The 25,409-nt window shown below is 51.7% G+C and overlaps 1 protein-coding gene across 9 annotated transcripts; it reads left to right on the plus strand.

Moving 5' to 3' along the window:
• The first annotated feature begins 5 nt into the window (after positions 1 to 5).
• On the plus strand, positions 6 to 25,409 carry CNTROB (centrobin, centriole duplication and spindle assembly protein). Of its 9 annotated transcripts, none has more exons than XM_047832632.1 (19): positions 7 to 1,209; positions 2,186 to 2,270; positions 2,494 to 2,575; positions 3,043 to 3,199; positions 4,091 to 4,207; positions 4,416 to 4,532; positions 5,089 to 5,187; positions 6,589 to 6,825; positions 7,156 to 7,302; positions 19,600 to 19,733; positions 20,266 to 20,391; positions 20,535 to 20,697; positions 21,827 to 22,085; positions 23,311 to 23,465; positions 23,718 to 23,781; positions 23,897 to 24,082; positions 24,166 to 24,298; positions 24,576 to 24,628; positions 24,866 to 25,409. In XM_047832632.1, the coding sequence occupies exons 1-19, from the start codon at positions 928 to 930 to the stop codon at positions 24,910 to 24,912; spliced, it is 2,643 nt and encodes an 880-aa protein (XP_047688588.1). In that variant the 5' UTR covers positions 7 to 927; the 3' UTR covers positions 24,913 to 25,409. The 9 variants fall into 9 exon arrangements, 6 of the variants coding, with proteins under 6 accessions (XP_047688588.1, XP_047688586.1, XP_047688589.1 ...); XM_047832630.1 differs by having other exon boundaries at positions 9 to 1,209; positions 7,156 to 7,296; positions 24,576 to 24,648; XM_047832629.1 differs by having other exon boundaries at positions 12 to 1,209; positions 24,576 to 24,648.

Raw genomic sequence — 25,409 nt, forward strand, 5'->3', positions numbered from 1 at the left:
AGCTCTGGGCTGGTGACGTCATCAAGCCGTGCGAGGCGGGGCTGCGGACGGTGGGCGGGAGGCTGCCAACGGTTTTGAGCGCAGGGAGGGCGGTGAGGGTGGGTGTGGAGGCGTCCTTGGTCTCCCGGACCGGGGCTCAGGGGAGGGGGACAGCCCCTTGTCGACACCGTGGCACACTGAGGGGGCTGAGGTCCGGCGGTGTGGCGAGGAGTCGCGAGGGGTGGTCGGGGTAGAGGATCGCAGGCTAGGCTTGAGGGCGGCGTACCTTTTAGAGACGTCTGAGGAGGTGACTGAGTGTTTACGAAGTTTCTCTCGCAAGGGCGAGAAGGGAGGGAGGCTAGGGAAACTTACTATGGTTTTCTTGCCAGAAGGGGTCGGAGGGGATATACAAGAGGGTTGACTGTGGGTGGAACAGGTGCATGGCGGAGGGGTGTGAGCCGGTGGGGAGCCTGAGGTTCCTGCCTCTCTGAGACCGGGACCAGGTGAGGGGCACATAAGGCGGCTGGAGGGAAGTTAGGCACTTACTGGGTTTGCGCCCATTTCAGTTTGCACGTTGAGTTCAGTTGACCGGTGATGGCCGGTGCCAGAAGTTGATCTACAGCTTTCAGCCCTCCAGGGAACTGCAGGGGTGCTGTCGCTCCTCCGTCTTCTGTCCCCACCCACTCCTTGCTGCACCCTCCTTTTCCACCGTTCCCAGGAGCTGTGGAAGGAAATGCTTTTGCCCTCTCCCATGGCCTCTGAAACCGCCAGAAACCTTTCCTCTAACCAGAAAGCCTCCATACCGTTAGTCACCAAGGATCCTTGGCTTGGAGCCTTCCTCCTTTCTCCCAAATCTTCTTCTTCCGTGTACTTTCCCCCCTGGCCTGTCCTACAGCAGGACCAGAAGTTCCCAGCTGTACTGTCTGCAGTTTTCTCTTCCTTGTACCCATGGCGACATCAGCTACGGTTCCCAGTTCACCCCTCCGGGCTGAGGATCTCCTGAGTGATTCATCAGAAGCCCCTGGGCTGAACCAAATGTCCTCTGAGGTGACCTCCCAGCTCTATGCTTCTTTGCACCTCAGTCGCCAGGCAGAGGCCACAGCCCGAGCCCAGCTGTATCTGCCCTCCTCCTCCCCACCTCCTCATGAGATGTTAGATGGCTTGGCCCAAGAGCTGAGTCGCAGCTTGTCAGTTGGATTGGAGAACAACTTGAAGAAAAAGGTGAGAGAGGTGTGTCTTGGGGACCTCCAGGGTCTTGGAATTGGAGGTGGTTAAAAAAAAATGGCTTTGCTGAGATTTGAACCCCTCTTGTTGGATTTCACATTGCTTTTTTTTTTTCAACATTTATTTTTTTGGGGACAGAGAGAGACAGAGCATGAACGGGGGAGGGGCAGAGAGAGAGGGAGACACAGAATCGGAAACAGGCTCCAGGCTCCGAGCCATCAGCCCAGAGCCCGACGCGGGGCTCGAACTCGCGGACCGCGAGATCGTGACCTGGCTGAAGTCGGACGCTCAACCGACTGCGCCACCCAGGCGCCCCTCACATTGCTTTTAACTAGAGTCCTTTATGCTCGTTCCTGGGAGCAAATGTTTATGAGGCAGAGAGTGGCCCAGGGACACCATACTTGGGGAAATTATGAAACTTAACTAGTGTTTTTTGGTCAGAGACACCTGCACTGTGCTTTGATTGGCACCCGGGCACTAAGAGTGAGGATAAGGACAGCAAAACGTGCTAAGCTCCTCCCAGCTCAAAGCTATTTTGATTGTATGGTGTAAAGTTTGGCATCTAAATCATTAAAACACAGCCTGATCAATCACACATGCTACAGAAAGGGTAGTTACGCGTGTTGGCTAGAAAAAGTGTCGTAAACAATTTGCAGACCAGGTGGGTCTCTCGCCAAGGGCTGTACGGTCTTCGGAGAAGAGGTTTGCTCTCTAGCTGACAAGCGTCCTCACCAGTCTTGTCTTAATGTGCCTAGTTAATTCATTCCCACTACCTGTCTGGCTTCTGCAGACGTTTGAGTTGAGTCAGTTCTGTTTTTCTTAGGTCTCCCAGGTGCCGTAGTAAAAATTCTTGGGTTGGCAGGGCGGGGGGGCGGGGGGTACCGGATGCCATCTGCCCTGGCGGTAGGTCGAACATAGGTTTTTCAGTGTGCATCTGATTTTCATGTTGCCTTTTTTTTTTTTTTTTTTTTTTTTTCCCTAGGATGGTTCGAAGCATATCTTTGAGATGGAAAGTGTTCGGGGTCAACTTCAGAGCTTGCTCCAGACCTCCCGTGATACAGCCCATCGTGAGTAAACCCCTTGACCATGAAGAAGTGCACAGACGTAAGGGGCGGGAGAAGGTGGAGAAAGGAAGACTCAGGTTTCAGGAGAGGCTCCGGTTCTTTGGGAGAGGGGCCAGAGGGGTGGGTGCAGTAGAAAGGAAGGCCCTCTCCTCTCTTCTCCTTCAAGTGGTCCCTGTTCCAAAGTCTTACCTGACCCTGGCTCTGGGGTCCCTCTGGCTGCCTGCAGGGGACCCCCTCACTCCAGGTGCTGGCTCAGAGAGACGAGAAGAGGACTCCTTTGACAGTGACAGCACAGCCACCTTGCTGAAGTGAGTCCCCCTTGGGTTCTGCTCACTTGCTTGCCTGGAAAGCCAAGTGTTCCGTTCCATAATTCTCTCCTTCCTGCTTCTGAACCTCTTAAGGCCCTAAGATGCTTGTCCCTTACCTTTCAGTTTTCATCCTTTCTCTCCTGGCTTCTAACTCCCTTACTTCAGGAACGTGGGCATCTCCTGCCTGGTACCTGGCTTTCTCCCAGGTATCTTCTTCCCCCGGAAGAGTTGGCTTGTTTCTGCTAAGACTGTTACTGCGGGGAGCGTGGTGTGCAGGAAGGAGCTCTAGAGAGTGAATCACAGGACCTAAGTGCTGTTGAGGGCCCTGTCACTGTCTAGCTCCGTGACTTTGGGCAAGTCTCTGGCCCTTTCTGAGTTCCAGTTTCCACGTTTGTAAAACGTCACAGTTGGACTAGGGGATCTCAAAAGCTTTCCCCACCCTGACATTCTCTACCTGGTTTGCTCAGCACCCGGCCCCTGCAAGACTTATCTCCGTCCAGCTCGGCCCAAGCCCTGGAGGAGCTGTTTCCCCGCTATGCCAGTCTTCGGCCAGGACCCCCGCTCAATCCCCCGGATTTCCAGGGCCTGAGGGATGCCCTGGATTCAGAGCATACCCGTCGCAAGGTGAGTTACCGAGGCTTCCTTTTGAAAGCAGCAACAATTAGAAATAGGCCGGGTGCTGAACAGGGCTGAGGGTTAAGGGCCTGCAAGCCGAGACTTTGCTCAAATGGCCCTTCAGGGTGGTCGTCTTTGACCATCTGACCTAAAATGGCACATTCCTCCTCCCGGCGTTCAGTCGGGTTGCTCTGTTCTTTCCTTCATATAGCTGCTTACCACAGCCTGATATATCTCATTTCTCCCCTCTGAAATCTAAGCTCCACGAGGGCCATACCTTATCTCGTTCCGCCCTGTCTTCCTAAGGTCTAGAACATGCCTGACGCAAAGCAAAGCAATGTCCCAATAGCGCGTGGTGAATGAACAAGCCTCGCTAGCTTGTGCGAAGGCTTTGCAGTTATCGGTGACCTAGCAAGCTTTATCTCCAGCCTCTCTGAGGTGGGCAGAGAGAGGGACTAGGCAGAGGAAGCGTCAGAATCACTGGTTGTGTTGTCTCTTCCTTGATCTTAAGTCACCTGGGCATGGATGAAAGGCTTTCTCCTGTCTTTGCCGTGTTTCATCACTGTGCCCGATGAACTTCTTGAGGCAGGAGTGACCTCCCACTCCTTGCCGTGTGGGCTGTCACACTGCTACCAGAGGGTTCATGGGAATTCTTCTCGGGAGAGCCAGGAAAGGGAAGAGCCTGGAAGCTAAGCCCCTGTCTCCTGAGATGGTAGGGGAAGGCGTTGGAGGCTTCAAGTTTCCTGCTCCAGAATTCCTGATTCTTCTTCTCCAAACCTCCTCTGTTCTGGGGACCCAAGCTCCCTGTGTCCAGCCCGTTTTCACCGAGAAGACCTGGGAAGTTTGATGCTTTGGTCAGCTTAGGGACGGTCACCCCCCACTTGTCACCCTTCTTCCCAGCATTGCGAGCGCCATATTCAGAGCCTCCAGACCCGAGTGCTGGAGCTTCAGCAACAGTTAGCTGTGGCTGTGACTGCCGACCGCAAGAAAGATGTTATGATCGAGCAGTTGGACAAGGTGCCAGGGGAGCAGGATGCGGGCGGGGCTCTCCACGGGGGGAAGAGTAAACGGGGTGGCCGGCCGGCATTTCTGTGCTCACTCTGGGAGCTGGGGCCCGGTGTGGATTTCCCGATCCTGGGAGAAGGTGGCTGTTGACCCCGCTCCTGCGGGCAGAAAGAGGGCAAAACAATGATTTTGAAATGCCATCTGACTCTCCTCTCCTGAGACCCTGGCCCGCGTGGTGGAGGGCTGGAACCGGCACGAAGCCGAGCGGGCAGAGGTCCTTCGGGGGCTCCAGGAGGAACGCCAGGCAGCCGAACTCACCAGAAGCAAGCAGCAGGAGGTGGGCAACCTGGATCAGATGGCATTAGAACCGGGGTCACAGATTGGCAGGTGGAAGGGGGTTGAAGTAGCTCCGAAGCAGGGTTCCTGACCGATTGAGCCAGGGTTGCAGAAACCGACCTGCTCTCTTTTCACCATTTTTACTGTCAGAATTGCCTCATCTGTGTCTTCCCGGCTTTCCCCACACCCTGTGGTCTTCTCTTTGGCCCCCAAGTCATTTAGTTAGGTCTTCTTTTTCTTTTTTTTATTAAAAAATTTTTTTTAATGTTTATTCATTTTTTGAAAGAGAGAGAGAGCATGCGCAAGTGGGGGGAGGGGCAGAGAGAGAGGGAGACACAGAATCTGAAGCAGGCTCCAGGCTCTGAGCTGTCAGCACAGAGCCCGACACAGGGCTCGAACCCATGAACCGCGAGATCGTGACCCAAGCCGAAGTCCGATGCCCAACCGACTGGGCCACCCAGGTGCCCCAGGTCTTACTTTTAAAGTCTATCTCATTGACGCTTTTTGAACTATGAGTTCGTCAGTTCCCCTGTCTTGTGTCCCCCTGTCCCTGAAAGACAGTAACCCACCTGGAGCAAAGCCTTTCTGAGGCCATGGAGGCCCTGAGTCGTGAGCAGGAAGGCGCCAGACTGCAGCAACGGGAAAGAGAGACGCTGGTGAGAACGCTGGACTGGGTTCATTCCGGTGGGAGCCGCTAATTACTTCTGGAGGGGTGCTTGCCGTTGGCGGGTTGTGGGAGCTGCACTGGGGGAGTGTTTCCCAAAGACTGATCTTAGAACACTTGTTCTGCAAACAGGGCTCTGCCACCAAGTCAGCTTAAGAGACTCGGCAAATTATTTCCTCATTAGAATTACCTGGGGGATTACTTTAAAATGTAGATTTCTAGGGGCGCCTGGGTGGCGCAGTCGGTTAAGCGTCCGACCTCAGCCAGGTCACGATCTCGCGGTCCGTGAGCTCAAGCCCCGCGTCAGGCTCTGGGCTGATGGCTCAGAGCCTGGAGCCTGTTTCCGATTCTGTGTTTCCCTCTCTCTCTGCCCCTCCCCCGTTCATGCTCTGTCTCTCTCTGTCCCAAAAATAAATAAAATGTAGATTTCTGGGACCCACTGCCAGGGGTTTTGATTCAGTAGGCATACGGTGGGGCTGGGAGCCTAAATGTTTTCAGCAGTTTCCTAGCTGATTTTGTTCAGCCAGGCTTGGGAACTGTAGGGTAGGGCATGGCGAAGCCGGGTGTGGGACAAGACTCCGTCAGGTTTCTTACTGCTGAAGGGACAAGAGGATTACCCACGTGAACGAGCAGCCGGGTTTGGAACTCACCGTGTGCACGACATGTGCCTGCTGCGTGCAGGCTGGTACTTGTCATCTTTTAGTTTTTTTATTACTTTTTTTAATGTTTTATTTGTGAGAGAGACAGAGAGAACATGAGTGGGGGAGGGACAGAGAGAGAGGGAGACAAAGAATCCAAAACAGGCTCCAGGCTCTGAGCTCCCAGCTGTCAGCCCGGAGCCCGACGCGGGCTCGAACTCTTGGACCGCGAGATCATGACCTGAGCCGAAGTCGGCCACTTAACCGACCGAGCCACCCAGGCGCCCTTGGTACTTCTCATCTTAACAGGCTTTGTCCAACAGTATGGGTGATGGGTGCTGGTTGGCTAGGACGTGACTTTGCGGGCTGGATTTTCTGGTCTCCGTGGAACTTCTCTTGATGATGATAGTGATGGCTGTTGTGTACGGAGTGCTCACCGTGTGCCGGGCCCCCGTGCTAATTACTTCCTGTGCGCTTTGCACCGTAATCCTCGCGAGGTAGACCCTGGCATGATGCCGTTTTGCAGATTGAGACGCGTGCCTCAGAACGCATAGGAAGGGACAGATTTGAATCCAGATGTACCTAATTCCGGAACAGAAGCTCTTATTTACTATATCCTAATCCCGTGGGCTGGCCAACTGCTGTGTTTCTCGTGGACGTAATTCTCAGGGCGCTGGTCCTCTGTGTGGGGCGAGGGGACAGATTGCTGGCGTCGGACGGGCTCATAAGGAGCTTGGTTTCCCCTGGGGCCATAGGAGGAGGAGAGGCAGGCTCTGACCCTGAGCTTGGAGCTGGAACAGCAGCGGTGCCGGGCTCTGCAGGAAGAGCGGGACGAGGCCCGGGCCGGGCAGCTCAGTGAGCACCGGCAGCTGGAGACACTGAAGGTGGCCCTGGAAGGGGAACGGCAGGCGTGGGCCGAGCAGGAGCGCCAGCTGGAGGAGCGCCACCGGGCGCTGCGGGACGACGTGCAGGCCCAGCTGGAGCAGGAGAAGGTAAGAGTGGCAGGCGGGGAAGAGGGAGCAGGTGCGGGGCAAGATAGCGGAATGAGACGTGATGTCGGAACGTGGCGTGTAGGGGACTGGCACGGAGAGCGCAGGGCTGTCGCCGCGGGACAAGGCTGAGGGTGTTAGGCCGACACGAAGGGCTGGGGGGCGGCCACCACGCGGAAGGCAGAAGAGTGAGCTGGACCAGATGAGGAAGTAGTCACATGTGAAAGGGAGAGAAGCAGCTTGGGTTTTAGGGTGGGGGAGGCTGACGCGGGGCCAGGGGTAACGGGGCGCAGGGACACGCGGCGCGTCCTTAGGTCTGATGTCTTCCCGCAGGGGAACACACAGAGGGAGGCCCAGGCAGCGCGGGAGGCCCAGCAGCAGCTGGCGCTGGCGCAGTCCGAGGTGCGGCGCTTGGAGGGCGAGCTGGACACGGCCCGGAGGGAGAGGGACGCGCTGCAGCTGGAGATGAGCCTGGTACAGGTCAGGGGGCGGGGCGTCTGGGGCGGGTTTCCTGCTTAGGGGAGGAGGATCTGAGGCACAGGGACTCACGACTCCCAAGAGGAGTCCTGGCGAACGCTCCTCCCGGTTTTAACTAGAATTTTGGCCTCGGCTTCTGCTTTTACAGCAGCTCCCCCCACCCCCAATCACAGGATGCAGTGCCTGGAACCCCAGGTGGTACTAAAGCCCGTGTGTGCCCCGGGTTTCTTGCCCACACGCACCTGCGAGGGGGGTTCCTTTACAGAGTAGTCACAGTAAGAGACGAACAACAGTAACTCATTATAAAGTTGAATGCTCATGGGGCACCCGGGCAGCTCAGTCGGGTGAGCGTCTGACTCTCGATTTTGGCTCAGGTCAGGATCTCGGGGTTCGGGGAGTTCGAGCCCCGACTCGGGCTCTGGCTGATAGTGTGGAGCCTGCTTGGGATTCTCTCTCTCTGCCTCTCCAAAATAAAAAAAATTTTTTTAAATTGAACACTTCTAAGTACGTACTGTAATAAAGTCATGTGAATGTCGTCTCTCACTTTCTCAAAGTATCTTAATGTCCTACACTCACCCTTCTCCTTTTTTTTTTTTTTAATTTTTTAAAAAAGTTTGTTTACCTTTGAGAGAGCATAAGCAGGGGAGGGTCAGAGAGAGAGGGAGACACAGAATCGGAAGCAGGCTCCAGGCTCTGAGCTGTCAGCACAGAGCCCGACGCGGGGCTCGAACCCGTGAACTGCGAGATCGTGACCTGAGCCAAAGTTGGTGCTTACCCAACTGAGCCACGCAGGCGCCCCTCACCCTTCTTGTGAGGATGGGGGAATGACAAAATGCCCCGGGATGGGGTGAAGGAGGTGGATGGCACAGGCGTTGTGACACAGCGTGAGGCCTCTGTTGACCTGACGATACTGTCCGAAGGGGGATCACCTGCTTCCCGACCGCGGGTGACTGAAACCGCCGAAAGGGAAACCATGGATGAGAGGAGACCACTGTGTGTGTAAAATGTGTGTTAGGGGAAGATTAATGAGGATCTGAGACCAGGTCAGTCTGCAGGGTTTTCCTTATTAACAGTTGACCTAAGGGGATACACCCGGTTCCTCGGTCAGCGAGACCTGTGTTTGGAAAAACAAACTCCTTTCACTTTGCACCCAGCCGCTTGAGTTGGCGGACTGACCGCATGGAAACCAATGTCATGAACGACCAAGGGTGTTAGTTCCGCTCTGTGGCTGTTTGTAAGCTGCTGTCACCTTTCTGACCTGGCGGGTGTGTGTTCACTGAGCCTGCCGAACGGCCCCTGCGCAAGCTCCGTGCTGGGAGCTGGGAGCAGTCCGGGCCCACGGGAGCTCGCCAGCTAGAGCGGGAGTCTGTCGGGCACACAATTCTCGAAGTAGCATGCTAAGTGATAGTTGAGGGACAGGAGAACTACTCGTCACTCGGATGTCGTCTCGTTAGTGAGGTCTTCCCCAACCACGCTGAGTGAAACGTGCAACCTCTCACCGTCCTGTTCCCCTTCCCTGCTTGATCTTTCTTCTGATACACTACATACTGTACTTTAAAATCTTGTGTATTTTTTGAAGGCAAGCGTTTTTGTGTCTTTGTTGTTGAATCCCAGAATAGTGCCTGGCTCTAGTACTGTTCAAGCCCTTGATTTCATATTCTTCTATCCATTTTTTTTTAGGTTTATTTATTTGTTTTGAGAGAGAGAGAGAGACAGAGAGAGGGAGAGACAGAATCCCAAGCAGGCTCCACGCAGAGCCTGGTGTGGGGCTCAATACCACAAACCATGAGATCATGACCTGAGCCAAAATCAAGAGTTGGATTCTTTTTTTTTTTTTTTTATGTTTATTTATTTATTTTTGTGTGAGAGAGATCGAGCAAGCGCAAGCCGGGGCGGGGCAGAGAGAGAGGGAGGGAGACACAGAATCCGAAGCAGGCTCTGGGCTCCGAGCCACCAGTGCAGAGCTTGGTGTGGGGCTCGAACGCACAGACCGCGAGATCGTGACCTGAGCCGAAGTTGGACACTTAACCAACTGAGCCACCCAGGAGCCCCGAGAGTTGGATTCTTAATTGACTAAGCCACCCACGTGCCTCTGTTCTACCCATCATTGAAAGGGAGGTGTTGACGTTTCTAGCTATTAATGTAGAACTGTCCATGTTTTCCATCAAGTCTGTCAATTTTTTCTTTATATAATTTGGGGTTCTGTTAAGTGCCTATATGTTTATATGGTTATGTCTTCTTGATGTAACTGGTTTTTTGGCTTAAATTTTTGTCTAATGATAACATAGCCCCACCCTAGCTCGCTTGGTTGCTATTTGCATGGACTATCTTTTCTCTTCTTTTTATTTACAACCTCTTTGTGTCTTTGTATCTAAAGTGAGTTTGTAATCCAGACAACATACGGGTGGATTACGTTTTGTTTTTTAATCCATTCTGCCAGTTTCTGCCTTTTAATTGGAAAGTTTAATCCATTTCCATTTGAAGTAATTACTGGAAAAGAACCACTTATTTCTGCCATTTAACTATTTGTTTTGTGTATGTCCTGCTTGGTTTTTGTTTTTTCAGTTCCTCCATTACTGCCTTTCTAAGGTACATTGATATTTTGTGTACCGTTTTGATTCTCTTCACTTTTCCTTTTCTGTACATTTTAGAAGTTTTCTTAATCATTACCTTGGGATTACAATTAGCATCTTAACAGTAACCCAGTTTGAATAATACTAGCTTTAGTTTCCAGAGTCAGTGATCACTGTTGCTACACATCTGTGTCCCTCTGCTTTCGTGGTGTCATTGACACAGATTTATAATTACGGTTTTATGCATCCGCCTTTTATATCACATAGGGGAAAAAAGTTCCAAACTGAAAGTACAGTAATACACGGGGCGCCTGGATGGCTCAGTCGGTTAAGTGTCCGACTTTGGCTCAGGTCATGATCTCACCGTTCATGGTTCTGTGCTGACAGCTCAGAGCCTGGAGCCTGCTTCGGATTCTGTGTCTCCCCCCTTCTCTCTGCCCCTCCCCCGCTCTCAAAAATAAACATTAAAAAAACATTTTTTTTTCAAAGAAAGTACAGTAATACAGACTTTTGCATTTACCTACGTAGTAACCTTTACCACTTTTCTTTATTTATTCATATGGCTTCAAGTTACTGTTGAATTTCATTTCATTTTAGTCTACGGGACTCCCTTCAGCATGTTTCTATAGGTCAGGTTTGCTAGTAATGAGTGCTCTTAGCTTTTGTTTATCTGAGAATGCCTTAATTTCTCCTTCATTCTTGAAGGATTTTTTAAAATGTTTACTTAGGAGAGAGAGGGAGAGAGAGCATGTGAGCGAGCAGGGATAAGGGGGCAGAGGGAGAGAGAGAGAGAGGGAGAGAGAGAGAATCCCAAGCAGGCTCCACACTCAGCGTGGAGCCTGACACCGGGCTTGATCCCACAACCCTGGGATCGTGACCTGAGCCGATAGCAAGAGTCAAGATGCTCAACTGACTGAGCCCCCCAGGAGCCCCTTGAAGGATTTTTTTTAGTTGACGGTTGATGTGATTTTCTTTCAGCATTTTAAATATGTCATTCCACTACCTTCTGGGCTCTCTCGCTTCTTACAAGACCTCAGCTGTGTTACTGAAGTGCTTTTGTAAGTGACAAGGTCCCTCTCGCACTTGCTCCGTTTGACTCTTGACAGTATGACTGTGATGTGTGGTAGTGCAGATCTCTTTGAGTTCATTGTGCTTGGAGACTGTTGAGTTTCTGGAGTGGGTGGATTTATGTCTCTTATCAAATTTGGGAAGTTTTTGGCCATTTCTTCAAAAAAATGTTTTTCTGTTCCCTTTCCTCTCTCTCATCATTCTGGGACGTCGCTGTTGCAGATGTTGGTATGATGTCCCTCGGGTCCCTCGGGCTCTGTTCATTTTTCTCAGTTGTTTTTTTCTTTCTGCTCATTAGTTTGGGTAACTTCAACTGCTTATCCTCAAGTTCAGTGGCCCTTTCTCCTTCTTGTTGAAATCGGCCATTGAGCCCCTTCAGTGAATTTTTAATAGCTTTTATTTTTGAGAGCGGTTTTATGTTCCAGGCAATGTTGAGCAGAAGGCACAGAGACTTCCCACATCCCCCCTACCTCCGCAGGGACATAGCTGTGTCTGTACATGGTCAACATCCCCGCTAGAGTAGCGCGTTTGTTACAATCCATGAATCTACACTGACACGTCATTATCACACAGAGTCCATAGTTGACATTAGGGTTTTCTCTTGGTGTTGTGCATTTTATAGGTTTGGACAAATTTATAATGACACGTATCCACCTTTACAGTATCGTAGTTGGTAGTTTCACTGCCTTAAAAATCCTTTGCGCACTGCCTGTTCATCCCATCTTCCGTCCGACCCCTGGCAACCACTGACCTATTTACTGTCTCCATAGTTTTGCCTTTCCCAAAATGCTAAACAGTTGGAATCAAATGGCTTGTAGCCTTTTCAGACTGGCTTCACTTAGTGCTATGCATTGAGGTTTCCTCTGCGTCTCTTCAAGGCTTGAGAGCTCGTTCCTTTTTAGTGCTGGATAATATTCCGCTGTCTGGCTGGACCACAGCTCATTTATCCATGCACCTGCTGGAGGACATCTGACCGCAAATAAAGCTGCTGTAGGGGCGCCTGGGTGGCTCAGTCGGTTAAGCATCTGACTTCGGCTCGGGTCGTGATCTCACGGTTCGTGGGTTCGAGTCCCGCGTCGGGCTCTGTGCTGACCGCTCGGAGCCTGGAGCCTGCTTCGGATTCTGTGACTCTCTCTCTCTCTGCCCCTCCCCCTACTCGCACTCTGTCTCTGTCTCTCTCAAAAATAAATAAAATGTTAAAAAAAAAAAAAGAATTAAAAAAAAAAAAATAAAGCTGCTGTAAACATCCATGTGCAGGTTTGGGCACGGGCCTAAGTTTTTAGCTCCTCTGGGTAAATCCCAAGGACCGTGGTTGCTACATCATACGCTAAGAGTATGTAAGAGACCACCGCACTGTCTCCGGAGGGGCGGTACCCTTTTGCCCTCGCGCTGAGTGAGCGTTCCTGTTGCTCCACACTCTCTCCAACATAGGTTGTGCTCAGTGGGTTTTGGTCATTTCAGTAAGCGTATGTAGTGGCATCTAAGGAAATTTTCGTATCATCAGTTGTACTTCGCAGCTCCCCGGGTTTCTGTTTGGTTCTTTTTTATAACTTATGTCTTTTTAGTGAGGTTTTCTATTTGCTCCTGTATCATTCCGATTTCAGTTTGTTGTCCAAATAGTTCATGGAGCATATTTAAGACTGTTGACTTAATGTCTTTGATTAATAATTCCAGTGTCTGGGCTTCTCCAGGAAATGTTCCTGTCAGAGTCTCTTCTTCCTTTGTGTTTTATTTTTTATTTAAAAAAAATTTTTTTTCAATGTTTATTTATTTTTGGGACAAAGAGAGACAGAGCATAAACGGGGGAGGGGCAGAGAGAGAGGGAGACACAGAATCAGAAACAGGCTCCCGGCTCCGAGCCATCAGCCCAGAGCCTGACGCGGGGCTCGAACTCACGGACCGCGAGACCGTGACCTGGCTGAAGTCGGACGCTTAACCGACTGCGCCACCCAGGCGCCCCTGTGTTTTATTTTTAAAATTTTTATTTTTAAGCAATCTCCACACCCAACATGGGGCTCAAACTCACAACCCTGAGATCAAGAGTCGCATGCTCAGGGTACCTTGGGTGGCTCAGTCGGTTAAGCGCCTGATTTTGGCTCGGGTCATGATCTCATTGTTCGTGGGGTTTGAGCCCTGCATTGGGCTCTGCACTGACAGCATGGAGCCTGCTTGAGATTCTCCCTCTCTCTCTCTCTCTCTCTCTCTGCCCTTGTCCCACCTGTGTGCACTCTCCCTCTCTCTCAAAATAAATAAAAAGAAAAAGTTACCTCCTCTACCAACTGAGCAGCCAGGTGCCTCTAATTCTTTTTTTCCTTTGAATGAGTCATATTTTCCTGTTTCTTTCTACATCTTGTAATTTGTTGTTGAGAACTAGACTTTTTTTTTTTAATGTTTTTATTTTTGAAGGAGAGAGAGAAACCGAGCATGAGTGGGGGAGGGGCAGAGAGAGAGGGAGACACAGAAGCTGAACCAGCTCCAGGCTCTGAGCTGTCAGGACAGAGCCCAGTGTGGGGCTTGAACCCACTGACCGCGAGATCATGACCTGAGCCGTATCGGAGGCTCAACCGACTGAGCCACCCAGGCGCCCCAAGAACTAGACATTTTGAATATTATAATGTAATTATGAAGTCATATTCTCTCTCTCCCTGGATTTCTTTTGATGGCTACAGCCGTTCATTTGTTTAGTGACTTTTTCAAATTATTTTTGCAAAGTCTGTATTTCTTGTTATGTGTGGTGACTGACAATTCTGTTCTGTTATCTGTGTGATTAGCCTGTGACTTGACAGATTTTCTTAAATGTCTGGATTCCTCTCCCAAATAAGTATATATGTCTCTTTAAATCTTTTTTAAAAAAAATTTTTAACGTTTATTTATTGGGGCGGGGAGGGGCAGAGAGGAGACACAGAATCTGAAGCAGGCTCCGGGCTCCAGCTGTCAGCACAGAGCCCGACTCGGAGCTTGAACTCATGAACTGTGAGATCACTGAGCCGAAGTTGGACGCTTAACTGACTGAGCCACCAGGCGCCCCTCTTTGAGTCTTATAATTGATGCCACCAGGGAGGCCTCTGCAGCCCAAGGCACGCAAAAGAAAGGTGTTTGTTTGGTCTGGTTCCTCAGGGAGCCGTCAAACTGATCAAAACACACCACCCCACATTTTTGGAGGACAGGGTCCTTACTCCCCCCGCCCCCCGCGCTTCAGCCAGCCACTCTAGTTTCCCAGACTACAGTTTCCCTGGCTGCGGAGGGGCTGAGCGCTGGGGGATGGTAGCAGGTTGGCATATCAGCTCTGGTACCAGAGTTCAGCAGCCTCTGCTTTCGTCAAGCACTCTCCTGGTTGCTTAAGTGTCTGATCTGGTTCCAGAATTCCCAAATAGTGGATTTTGATCATTTTTTTTTTCTCAGCTTATTGAAGATGTTTCAGCGGAAGGACCGACCCCTGCATTTTCCTACCCTGCTGTTTTCTGGGACATCACTGTTTTTAAATTCTGTTTCAAGTAAAAAAAAAAAAAAACACCATACAACATTATTAATGTTCTCTAAAGTCAACAGTCATTTAGAGGGGTTCATGTTATTTACTATTTTCTTTGCTGTTCTAACTTTCTTTGAACTCGGACTTCCTATCTGGATCTTTTTCTTGGTGGAAAAAATCTCTCGTGTGTATGTGTATGTGTGTGTTTTCGGTTAGTTATTTTAGTTTGAAAACGTCTTTATTTCACATTCATTTTTGAAGGAATTCCTGGATGTAGAATTCTAGGTTGGTAGTTATTTCAACATATAGAAAATACCATCCTGACTTTCATTATTGCTGTTGAGAAGTCAGCTACCAGTTGACCACTGTTGCTTTTAAAATTTTCTCTTTGTAGTTTGTATGTTTTACCTGGGTGCATGCATATATGTACATATATATATATATATATATATATGCGCATCTTTTTAGGGATTCATTTGGCTTCTTGAATCAGTATGGTGTCTTTCATCAGTTCTGGAAAATTCTCAGTCATTATCTTTGCATTGCCTCTGCTCCATTGTCTCTGTCATCTGTTTCTGGAACCTGATGAAACCTAATGTACCTTAGCTCTTCTTCTAGATCTTGTTGTTCGGTTTATATTTCCCATCTTTTGTGTTTCATGCTCACTCTGGATAATTTCCTATCTTCCAGTTCACTAATTCTCTGTTCAACCTTGTCTAATTTACTGACTGAGGTTTTAATTGTATGTATCGTACTTTTTCATTTTACAAAGTTCTCTTTTTATCTTCAAATTTTACTGTCTCATAGTTTCTTGGTTTCTGATATTTTCACATTTGTCTTTGATTACTTTAAATAGTTTTATTATCTGTAGATAATAATTTCAGTATCTGAAATGTTTGAGGATCCTTTTCTGTTGTTTCTTGTTCTTGCTGGTTCCCATGGAATTTCCTCGGGTCCTTCCTTCCTTCCTTCCTTCCTTCCTTCCTTCCTTCCATTTTTAGTTTAATTTTAAGTAGGCTCCACCCCCAGTGTGGGGCTTGAACTCATGACCCTGAGATCAAGAGATGGACCCTCTACCGACTGAGCCATCCAGGTGCCCTGGGTTCTCTTTATTTCTGATCGTATGTTGGAACTTTGTATTTGAAAGATTGTGGGGATAAGTTGAGGCCTGCAGTGAAGATTTGCATTTGCTTCTACCTGAAAGACACTACAAAACCAGGATTTAAACCACATTTTAAAGGTTGGGATTGCTCTATGATTAAAGCTGAGCTTTACTTTCATATAGGCTGTTCCACTTCTGTTCACCTTCATCCTGAGGATGATACATACTGGAGTCTCAATTTATTGTGGGGAGGGTCTCCACTTAGATATCAACTTATATGGGCCTTGGCTTTTGATTTCTGTTCATGTGCTCTTGAAAGACAGTCCAGACCGGATAGGCAGATACCTTCAGGGCAAAAGTGACTGTCTACCCTGCTGGTTAACCTGGCTAGGTGCCCATTTCCCTTTGCTTTGGCCTAGTAATTCCATGCTGGTACATCTTTGGTGCTTTTTATATATACATACACACACATACATATATACATATACACACATATATGTACACACATGTATATGTATATATACAGATACATGTACCCATATACATATATATGTATACGTGTGAATATGTACATATATATGTATACATATGTATATGTATATCTGTGTGTGTGTGTGTGTGTGTGAGTATACATACATATACACACACTCTCTTGAACAACTTCCCCTGCCAGTATTAGGAATGTGAAGATCTCGTGCCTGTCTTGTACTCTAAAGTAGCTTGTAAGGTTCGATTTCATATGTGTTTCTTTTCTTTTCTTCTTTTTTTTTAATGTTTATTTACTTTTGAGAGACCGACAGAGCGTGTTTGGGGGAGGGGCAGAGAGAGAGGGAGACATAGAATCCAAAGCATGTTCTAGGTTCTGAGCTGTCAGCACAGAGCCCCACATAGGGCTGGAATCCACGAACCCTGAGATCATGACCTGAGCTGAAGTTGGATGTTCAACTGACTGAGCCACCCAGGCGCCGCTGTTTGTAAATTCTTACACATTAAAAAAAAATTTTTTTTAGTGCTCATTTTTGAGAGACAGAGACAGACAGAATGCAAGCAGGGGAGGGGCAGAGAGAGAGACACACAGAATCTGAAGCAGGCTCCAGGCTCTGAGCTGTCCATACAGAGCCCGACGTGGGGCTCGAACTCACAGACCGTGAGATCATGACCTGAGCTGAAGTCAGATGCCCAACCAACTGAGCCAGCCGGCTGCCCTCATATGTGTTTCCTGAATATTTGATATTTGACGGCCAATGTCGTTTCTTTAACGTTTATGGAAATATTTAAGCTTTCTGTTTCTTGAATTATTTTTGGCTTTCTCTTTCTGTATATCCACCTAGTCTAAACTTTCTAATTTATCGACTTAAAGTTGTACTTAATTTTATTTTTTTAACGTCCTTGGCATCTTTTCTACTCTTTCTTTCCTGATACTGCTCTCTTGTGTCATTTCTCTCATCCTTTCTTTTTAAAATCATCTTTGTTGTAGTTGAATTGGATGAGTTTTCAGAGAATTAACTTTTTTCTTTGGTTTTATTCTGTTGTTGTTTTAAAAATCTTGTTAAGATGGATGCTTGCTTATTCTTTTCCAGTCTTTTCTAAGTTTCTCTATGAGTATTCATTTAAGTGCATCCTACAACTTATCCTACATGGTATTTTCCTTACTGTTTGGTTCTGAATGATATTCAGATTTTTAAATATGATTGATTTTTGACCTCCTGGGTTATTTCCAAACATACAGGCTTTTTCTTTTTATATTTTATTGTTGATTTATAGCTTAACTTTGTGATTAGAGAGCATGGTCTTTTTAATAAATTACATATGTGTATTCCACACGGCTTTTTGTTTTGGAATATTTCTGTCTCAACGAAATGTTGCGTGAATGGTATAACGAATGGCACTTAGATTCACCCATTGACCTTTTACGATGTTTGTCTGTTGTCTGGTTCACTGTCCCTCTCTCTCCCTTCCTCCACCCCAGCACTGGAGAGTTTGTTGTAGACATGAGGGAATATGTTGGCACAGATAGATAGACACTGTGATTTTTAAGAGTTTTATAACGTCTCAATGAATGGGTGAATCACAGTTTTATTAAGCATTTTCCTTTCTCCGAGAAGTCTACATCGACTCTGGTTTTTTCACTATTTTTAAAAAAAAATTTTTTTTTTTCAACGTTTATTTTTATTTTTTGGACAGAGAGAGACAGAGCATGAACGGGGGAGGGGCAGAGAGAGAGGGAGACACAGAATCGGAAACAGGCTCCAGGCTCTGAGCCATCAGCCCAGAGCCCGACGCGGGGCTCGAACTCACGGACCGCGAGACCGTGACCTGGCTGAAGTCGGACGCTTAACCGACTGTGCCACCCAGGCGCCCCTGGTTTTTTCACTATTAAGAGCAGCACTGCAGTGAACATTATTGCAAGTAGATGTTTGGCACCCCGTCTGGAGGATAGATTCCTTAAAGTGGAATTGTCGGCCCACAGGCAGTATATATCAAACTGTCCAATAGAAGAATTTAGGGGGGGCACCTGGGTGGCTCAGTCGGTTGGGCGTCCGACTCTTGATTTTGGCTCAGGTCATGGTCTCAGGGTTGTGGGATCGAGCCCTGAGCCAGGCTCCGCGCCGAGCGTGAAGCCTGCTCGAGATTCTGTCCCTCTCCCCTTCTTGCACTCGCTTTGTCTCTCTCTAAAACAAAAATAAAAATCAGCTCGTAAGAAGGTAAGTTGTATACGATGTGGGGCTTTCTTCCCCGCAATTTTTAAAAACCAAACACAGAAAAGAACGTGTGTTGTTGCGAAGGGCTGATGCGGAATTGGAAACTGCCTGGGAGAGGGGAGGTGGGTGGGCGGTAGGAAGACGCGAAGGGCCGTGTAAGCCATTTCAAGCAGCCAGAACTTTATTCTCCAGGCCGTGGGGGGCACTTGGACGGTGTCAAACAAGGAGATAAATGGAGCCCGTCTGTATTCTAGAATGTTCACTCAGGCACAAAGTGGGGGATCTGCTGGGGCCGACGTGACTGAGGGTAGAGGGTAGAATAGACGTGAGGAGATCAGCGAGACGTGAAATCCTACTGAATTACTGTAGTAGCGAGTGAGGAGTAAATTTGCTAGCGTTTAGGAAGTGGAACGGAACGAGCCGGTTGGAGGCGGAAAGAAGCAGGAAGGGGTCTGGGATGACTGTGGGTTGAGATGGCTTGGTTGTTTCGGTGGAGAGCCGTGCCGCGAACTAAGGCACGAAATACATCCCAGGAGGGAAAGGACCGAGAGTGGAAAACCAAGCGAGCTACACTTCGCATGTTTTATTTGGGGTGTATCCAAATACACATATTCAGTAGGCCTCTGTGTGAGTGGGCTTAAAGCCTGGAAGAAAGGCCCAAGACAGATTAGGAAGTGTTCTAGGGTAGAAACAGTAGCAAAAAACGTGGCCTAGAGGCCACGTGTTTATTATTGACATGTGACCCGGAGCGGCAGCTGCTGTGTGGCCAGGAAGAAGACTGAGGACCCTTCTGGGCAGCTGGGGCCGAGGAGCAGTCAGAACGGGGTCACGGAGCCGTGGCGTCGGGAGCGTGGCTTCGGAAGGAAAGGTGGACGTGGGTGGTAGGTGTTCCGGAGATACCACCGGATGGGCTGAGACCCAACCTCTGTGGGACTTCGGAATTAGGTTCCTCGTCGTGAACAGCTGTGAGCGGAAACGAGGTTTCAGCGAGCGGGAGGAGGACTGTGAGGTGACAAACCAGAGAGCACGCCGCAGCCTGATTGTGCTTCAGGAGGAGGGGACGGTGCCTCCTGCCGGGCGCCCGCTGAGCGTCAGGCCCTGGGCCGCCTCAGACACACGAGAGGTCTCGCCATCCTGGCCGACCTTTCTTTTCGCTACGTGTAGATTTTTCTGCCCGCGGCCCTCTTGACTTGTGTGTGCCACGCGCGTGGTGTGGGAGGACCTCGTGGCCCCGGGAGGAAAGGGGTCCTCTTTGAGTCCTCGTGACAGAAGTCTTGTTCTTTGGCCCTTAGGCATGTGAGGGGGGTGCCGGTCGGTGGGCTTTCTGTCGCCTGGCGCCCTCCGTCCCGGGAACCGAGCCCTTGCCTCACCCTCCTTCACCACCAGGCCCGGTACGAGAGCCAGCGGGTCCAGCTGGAGTCGGACCTGGCCGTGCGGCTGGAGCAGCGGGTGACGGAGCGGCTGGCTCAGGCCCAGGAGAGCAGCCTGCGGCAGGTGGCCTCTCTGCGGGAACATCACAGGTGCGCGGCCCTCACCGGGGCCCCTGGTGGGCGACGTCACACGTCCATGTCCCCTGCGGTCCCTCTGCTGGCTCCGAGCCTGCTGGCTGCCGTCGGGCCCGGACCGCGTGTGTCCGGGGCAGAGCTGCCGTGGGGTGTGCGGGGAGGGCGCGGGGGCCCATAACTGACGGGTGCGGCAGATCTCCAGCCCCCTGGCCTGGGTGGGGACAGTGCCGAGCTGTGACCTGTGCCGTCTCCAGAGCTGCCCCGAGGCCTCGAACCTCCTCCTGTGCCAGATCCCTTCTCCCCTCCTGGATTTTTCTGGAAATGCCTCTTCAGTGAATCACCGTCCCGTAAAAATCTTCGCCGCGGCGTCTGCTCCCGGGGTCCCCGTCCCAACACACCAGCTCTGTCCTTCCCCCTTTCCCGAACCCACCATGCCTCGGCCGGGCCGGCCGGCTCTAGGCCTGTCACACGCACGCCTTCCGCCTTTTCTCCCTTGATGGCGTTCGTCTCCAGACTCAGTCCTCCTTCCTCCCCCTCGTCCCCCCAGGAAGCAGCTGCAGGACCTGAGTGGACAGCACGAGCAGGAGTTGTCCGCCCAGCTGGCTCAGTTCAAGGTGGAAATGGCAGAGCGCGAGGAGAGGCAGCAGCAGGTGGCGCAGGACTACGAGCTCAGGTACCGTCCCCGCCGGGTCCCTGCCAGCCCGGAGCCCGCTCCCCCCGCCCCGCCCCTGCAGGCCTGTGCGCGCCGCCACCGGACCCCCGCCGCCTGGCCTGCCGTCTCAGAGGCCGCGTGCCCCCCGTCCCGTCTCTCGTCAGGCTGGCCCGGGAGCAGGCGCGGGTGCGGGAGCTGCAGAGCGGCCAGCGGCGGCTGGAGGAGCAGCGCGCTGAGCTGGTGGAGCGGCTCCAGGCCATGCTGCAGGCCCACTGGGCAGAGGCCAGCCAGCTGCTCGGCGCCACCACCCTGCCCCCGGACCTCCCGGTACGCACGGCCCGCCCTCCCGCTGCTAAGTTCTGTCCTAGGGCCTGCCTGGGGGGAGGGGGACCCGCCTGTGTACCTTCTCGAAGAGGAACTGCCTCCTCAGAGGTCTTTTTGCCGCGGTCACGGCTCGCCCCTACTGGCCCCTCGCCTTGGGCACGGCTGTCTCCCCCCAGCCCGGGGCAGGGGCGGGGGGGTGGTAAGTGGTACCTGCTACCAGTCCTGCCGGGTGGCCGCTGAGTTATGACGCGAAGGGCCGAGAATTGTCGCCCAGTCTTGCCCCAGAGTAGGGGAGGGGGGGTCTCACCCCAGCCCTTCTTTCTTTTCTTTCTTTTTTTTTTTTTTTTAATTTTTTTTAATGTTTATTTATTTTTGAGAGAGAGAGTGTGAGCAGGGGAGGGGGGCAGAGAGAGGGAGAATCTGAAGCAGGCTCCAGGCTCCGAGCTGTCAGCACAGAGCCTGGCATGGGGCTCGAACTCACAAACCGTGAGACCATGACCTGAGCCGAAATCGAAATCGGACGCTTAACCGACGGAGCCACCCAGGCGCCCCTCACCCCAAGCCTTCTTATGTTGACGTCTCCTACTTCCTTCTCATAATTACGAGATTTTTATCTTTAAGCGAATATTTTTTGGAATAGACAATAATATGCACGTGGCAAAAACAGAAATCCAAACAGTTCAAGGAGGTGCACGGTGAAACGTAATCTCCATCCTGCCCTGCACCGCGGTCTCTGGGCACGCTCCGCTCTTCCCAGAAGCAGCCTCTGCTCCTGACTTGTGTGCACACCCCGCCCTCAGTGGGGGGCCTTCCCCACGTGGCTGTGCGACTTTTCATTTGACCACGTGTTTGTCGTGAACATCAAAGTCGTTTCCTGTGTTCTGTTTCTACTCAGCAGTTCTCAAATACCGTTCATCCATGCCTTTGTGCAGGCATCTCTCTAAAGTCTCTAGAAATGGAAGTTTAAGGTCGAAAATACACATTTATTTTAACTTTGATAGAAATTTGATAGACATTACCAAACCTCCTCTTATTTGGAATCTTAAGTTTGTAATCAAAGCGTCTGGGCCACATCTTGTCTCCTTAAATGCACAGGGCGTTGATCCTTGTTCTGTGTCTGTCTTGTGCCCAGGTCCACACCACCAGCCCCTCCAGCCCTGGGCCTCAGGAGCCAGAGAAGGGCGAGAGGAGGCTCTGGACTCGGCCTCCCGTGGCCGTGGCCCTGAAGCCCGTGTTGCAGCAGAGCCGGGAAGCTGGGGCAGAACAGCCACCGCGGGTTCTCCGCAGCCCCTCCCCAGACCTGAGCCCCCTGCTGGGCCCCCCTTTCCAGAGCCAGCATTCCTTCCAGCCCCTGGAGCCAAAGCCGGGCCTCACTTCGTCTGTTACCTCTGGTAACGGGGGACAGAGTCACTGGGGTGCCCCCTGTACATGCACTGCCTGACTGGCTCCTCTGACCCAGCTCCCTGTCTGTCTGGGCGGGGCTTGAGTGCTTGGTTCCCCAGACGTCTCGGGGACCATAAGGTGCAAGGAGCCGAAATCCACTCAAGTTGGCTCAAATAAAGGGAGTGGGAACTCGCGGGGATCGGATGTCACTGGACTTCAGGAGAGCTGGCGTCGGGACCAGGGGCGTTCTCCAGGCTGATTTGGGGCCATCCGGGCCCTTGACTCTGCCTCTCCCCGCACATCTTCCGCTGGTAGACCAGCACTCTCTCTCAGGTCTTGCTCTCATGACGTTGGTTCGCATGTGGGTTTGACCAGCTGTGACACTCCAGCCGATACTCTAGACCATCTTTTTTTTTTTTTTTTTTAATTTTTAAATGTTTATTTGGAGATAGAGTGTGTGCGTATGCGTGTGAGTGAGTGGGGGGGGGGGGAGGTCAGAGAGAGCAAGAGAGAGAATCCGAAGCAGGCTCTGCACTGTCAGCACAGATCCTGATGTGGGGCTCGAACCCACACACTATGAGATCATGACCTGAGCCGATATCAAGAGTCAGGCACAACCAACTGAGCCACCCGTGGGGCCCTAGACAACCTTCTAGAGACCTCGGTGTCTCTGTTTCTTGGGTCCAGTTCAAGGAGAGGCGATCTGATGGGTTGGTGACCGCTTCTTGGACTGGCTGACCTTGAATGTGGCTCTCCCTGGCTCAGTCAGCTGCGACTTGGGTGGATGGGGACGCTCTGCGTGGTGCAAACACGACCACCAGGTCGAGTGAAGAATGAGGGCTGAGTTACATCAGGATTTTAAATCCAAAAATTGTGTAACCATAATTAAAAAGAATGCGGGCGTGTTCTGGTGAGGGGGACCAGAACATGTCTGTTAATCGTGAGCCATTCTGAGTATTGGTTTCTCTACTTCGAGGAGTTGATGGTGGGATTAATTTATTTAGAGCCTGAGCCCCACACCTCTCTCCTGTGTCCACACTTTGTGGAACTCAGCTGTGCCACCTGCCAGTCGCCCCCCAACCTCTCTCCAGCTGTTCTAAACGTTGGTTGTCCTCCCCCAGCTGTGGTGCCCTCTTACGTTACTGGGCCTCTTTCCTTGGGGGCATTTGGAGGGTTGATTTGTGGAGGAGTCCCCTCCCCGCACAACACACGCTGGGCGGGTTCGCTTTCCAGCCGGGGCTTTCTCTACCGCTGGCGCCTTCCACCCTGATCACCGCCCAGAGCGGCCGTTCCCTGAGGAAGATCCTGGATCCGACGGGGACGGCTTCCTAAAGCCGGGGCTGCAGCCCCCTTCCCAGCTGGACGGCCTCAAACATTTTTTGCACCAGGTAAGCGAGGGCCCACCCATCCTACCTCGTTTCCTTCTCCCCTTCCTCATTCTCTCTCCCCTCCAGGAGTCCAGGACTGTGGCTGCAGCCGCCTTTCGGGACTGACAGCTTCTCTCGAGGTCTGTCTAGATTCCCATCGCCCGAGTTCTGGAAGGCGGCCATCCCTGGCCCTTTCTTTCCTCTGCCTCCCTCACATTCCCAGGGCTCTTTCTTCACTGGTCCTCAGGGAGCCTCACTGTCTTGTCCCCCCAGCTGCTGGAGATAGTACCGCAGAGCAGCGAGGCCCCCTCTGTTGAGCTGTTGCCCCCGAAGTCTGGTGAGTGGGGAAGGTGGGAGCCGCGGAGGTGCGAGAGCCTAACGGAGGTGAGGCGATAGGGCTTTCTCGGCTCCTGCTCTGTTTCCCGAGCCCTGCGCCTCTTGCCTTTCGCTAGGCCCCCTGACCGTCCCGTCTTGGGAGGAGGCCCCGCAGGTGCCACACCTCCCGCCCCCTGTTCATAAGACTAAAGTGCCCCTGGCCATGGCATCCAGTCTCTTCCGGGCTCACGAGCTTCCCTCAAGCCATTCACAGAGCAGCGGCCTCCGGGCGGGCTCCCCAGAGCGCGATGAGCGGCCGGGAGGTGAGGAGGGAAGGTGCTGGCTGCGGGGCCTGGGGAGGCGGAGCGAGGGCCCTGGCGTGACGAGCGTCACCATTGCGCCTCAGGTGGGGACGGGCTCGCACCCGCGCGGCAGCTGATGGACGTGTCGCAGCTGCTACGACTGTACCAAGCTCGGGGCTGGGGGGCTCTGCCCGCTGAGGACCTGCTGCTCTACCTGAAGAGGCAGGAACACGGCAGGTACCAGCCTGGAGGGAGGGGAGGAGGGTCAGACGGATGGAGCCTGGACCCGTGGGAGACGGCCCAGGCAGGGGAGGGAGGGTTGGGTGCTGTCCACCGAGAGGCATCTGTTCTCTTCCGGGCAGCCGGTGCGGGCAAGCGGAGGCCCAGCCGTCCCCTCTCTTCCTCTGCGACTTGCTGCTCCCGCCACTGTTTGTTCTTCTTCCCGAGAGACTGGGGAATAGCTTTCCCTCCGATGTCGGGGAGCCCCCGTCCTCACCCTCCATTTGTGTGGCAGGACGGACAGCCGAGGGGATAATGCCCCCAGAAGGAACACGGACTCCCGCTTGGGTGAGATCCCCCGGAAAGAGGTGAGGGAAAGTGAGGCGGGGGCGAGGGGCGTGCAAGGGCCCTCACCGACTGGTTCCTCCCCGGCCGGCTCCTTGTCTGTTGCCTCACCTCTGTTTCCGTCTGTCTTCTGTAGTGTGTGGTCTCCCCTTGGCTGGCTGACTGTGGCCCTCTCCATGCACGGTGCCTTTCTGGGGTGGTGGGGAGGCTGACCCCCTTCCCTCCTCCCTCCCCTCCCAGGTCCCCTCCCAGGCTCTCCCCCGCCGCCTGGCTGCTGCAGCCCCTAGGACGGACAAGCCTCCCGCACGCAGGAAGGGCGGGCACCTGGCCCCCAGCAGCACGAGGAGTCGGGGGGGCATCTGGAGATGAGCCCCTCGCCCTGTCTGCTCTTCTCCTGATAAATGTTCCAGAGTCTGTATTCGGGTCTCTGACTCCTCGGAATTTGACAAAATGGAGATTTTATAAGAAGCTACTTTGTAAAGAAACCTCATTCTATTTGAGTATGTTTTTTACATGTTACACGTTTGTTTTCTCTTCGGGGGAAAAGACACGAACGCTTCGAAGAAAGCCCGCCTCTGGCTGGCTTTGAGAACACTCAGTGAGCTTAGGCCCGGCGTGTCACGAGCGGAGCATACGGGGTGACTGGCTGTGGTTGGGAGTGGAATTATGGATGATTCTAATTTTCTTCTTCAGACATTTCTATATATTTTCCACATTTTCTAAAGCAAGTTTGTATTAATAATCAGAACAGACAAACTTTTAATAAAAGAGTAAGTTAATTGTA

Source organism: Prionailurus viverrinus, chromosome E1, assembly GCF_022837055.1.
Source record: "Prionailurus viverrinus isolate Anna chromosome E1, UM_Priviv_1.0, whole genome shotgun sequence".
Taxonomy (NCBI): domain Eukaryota; kingdom Metazoa; phylum Chordata; class Mammalia; order Carnivora; family Felidae; genus Prionailurus; species Prionailurus viverrinus.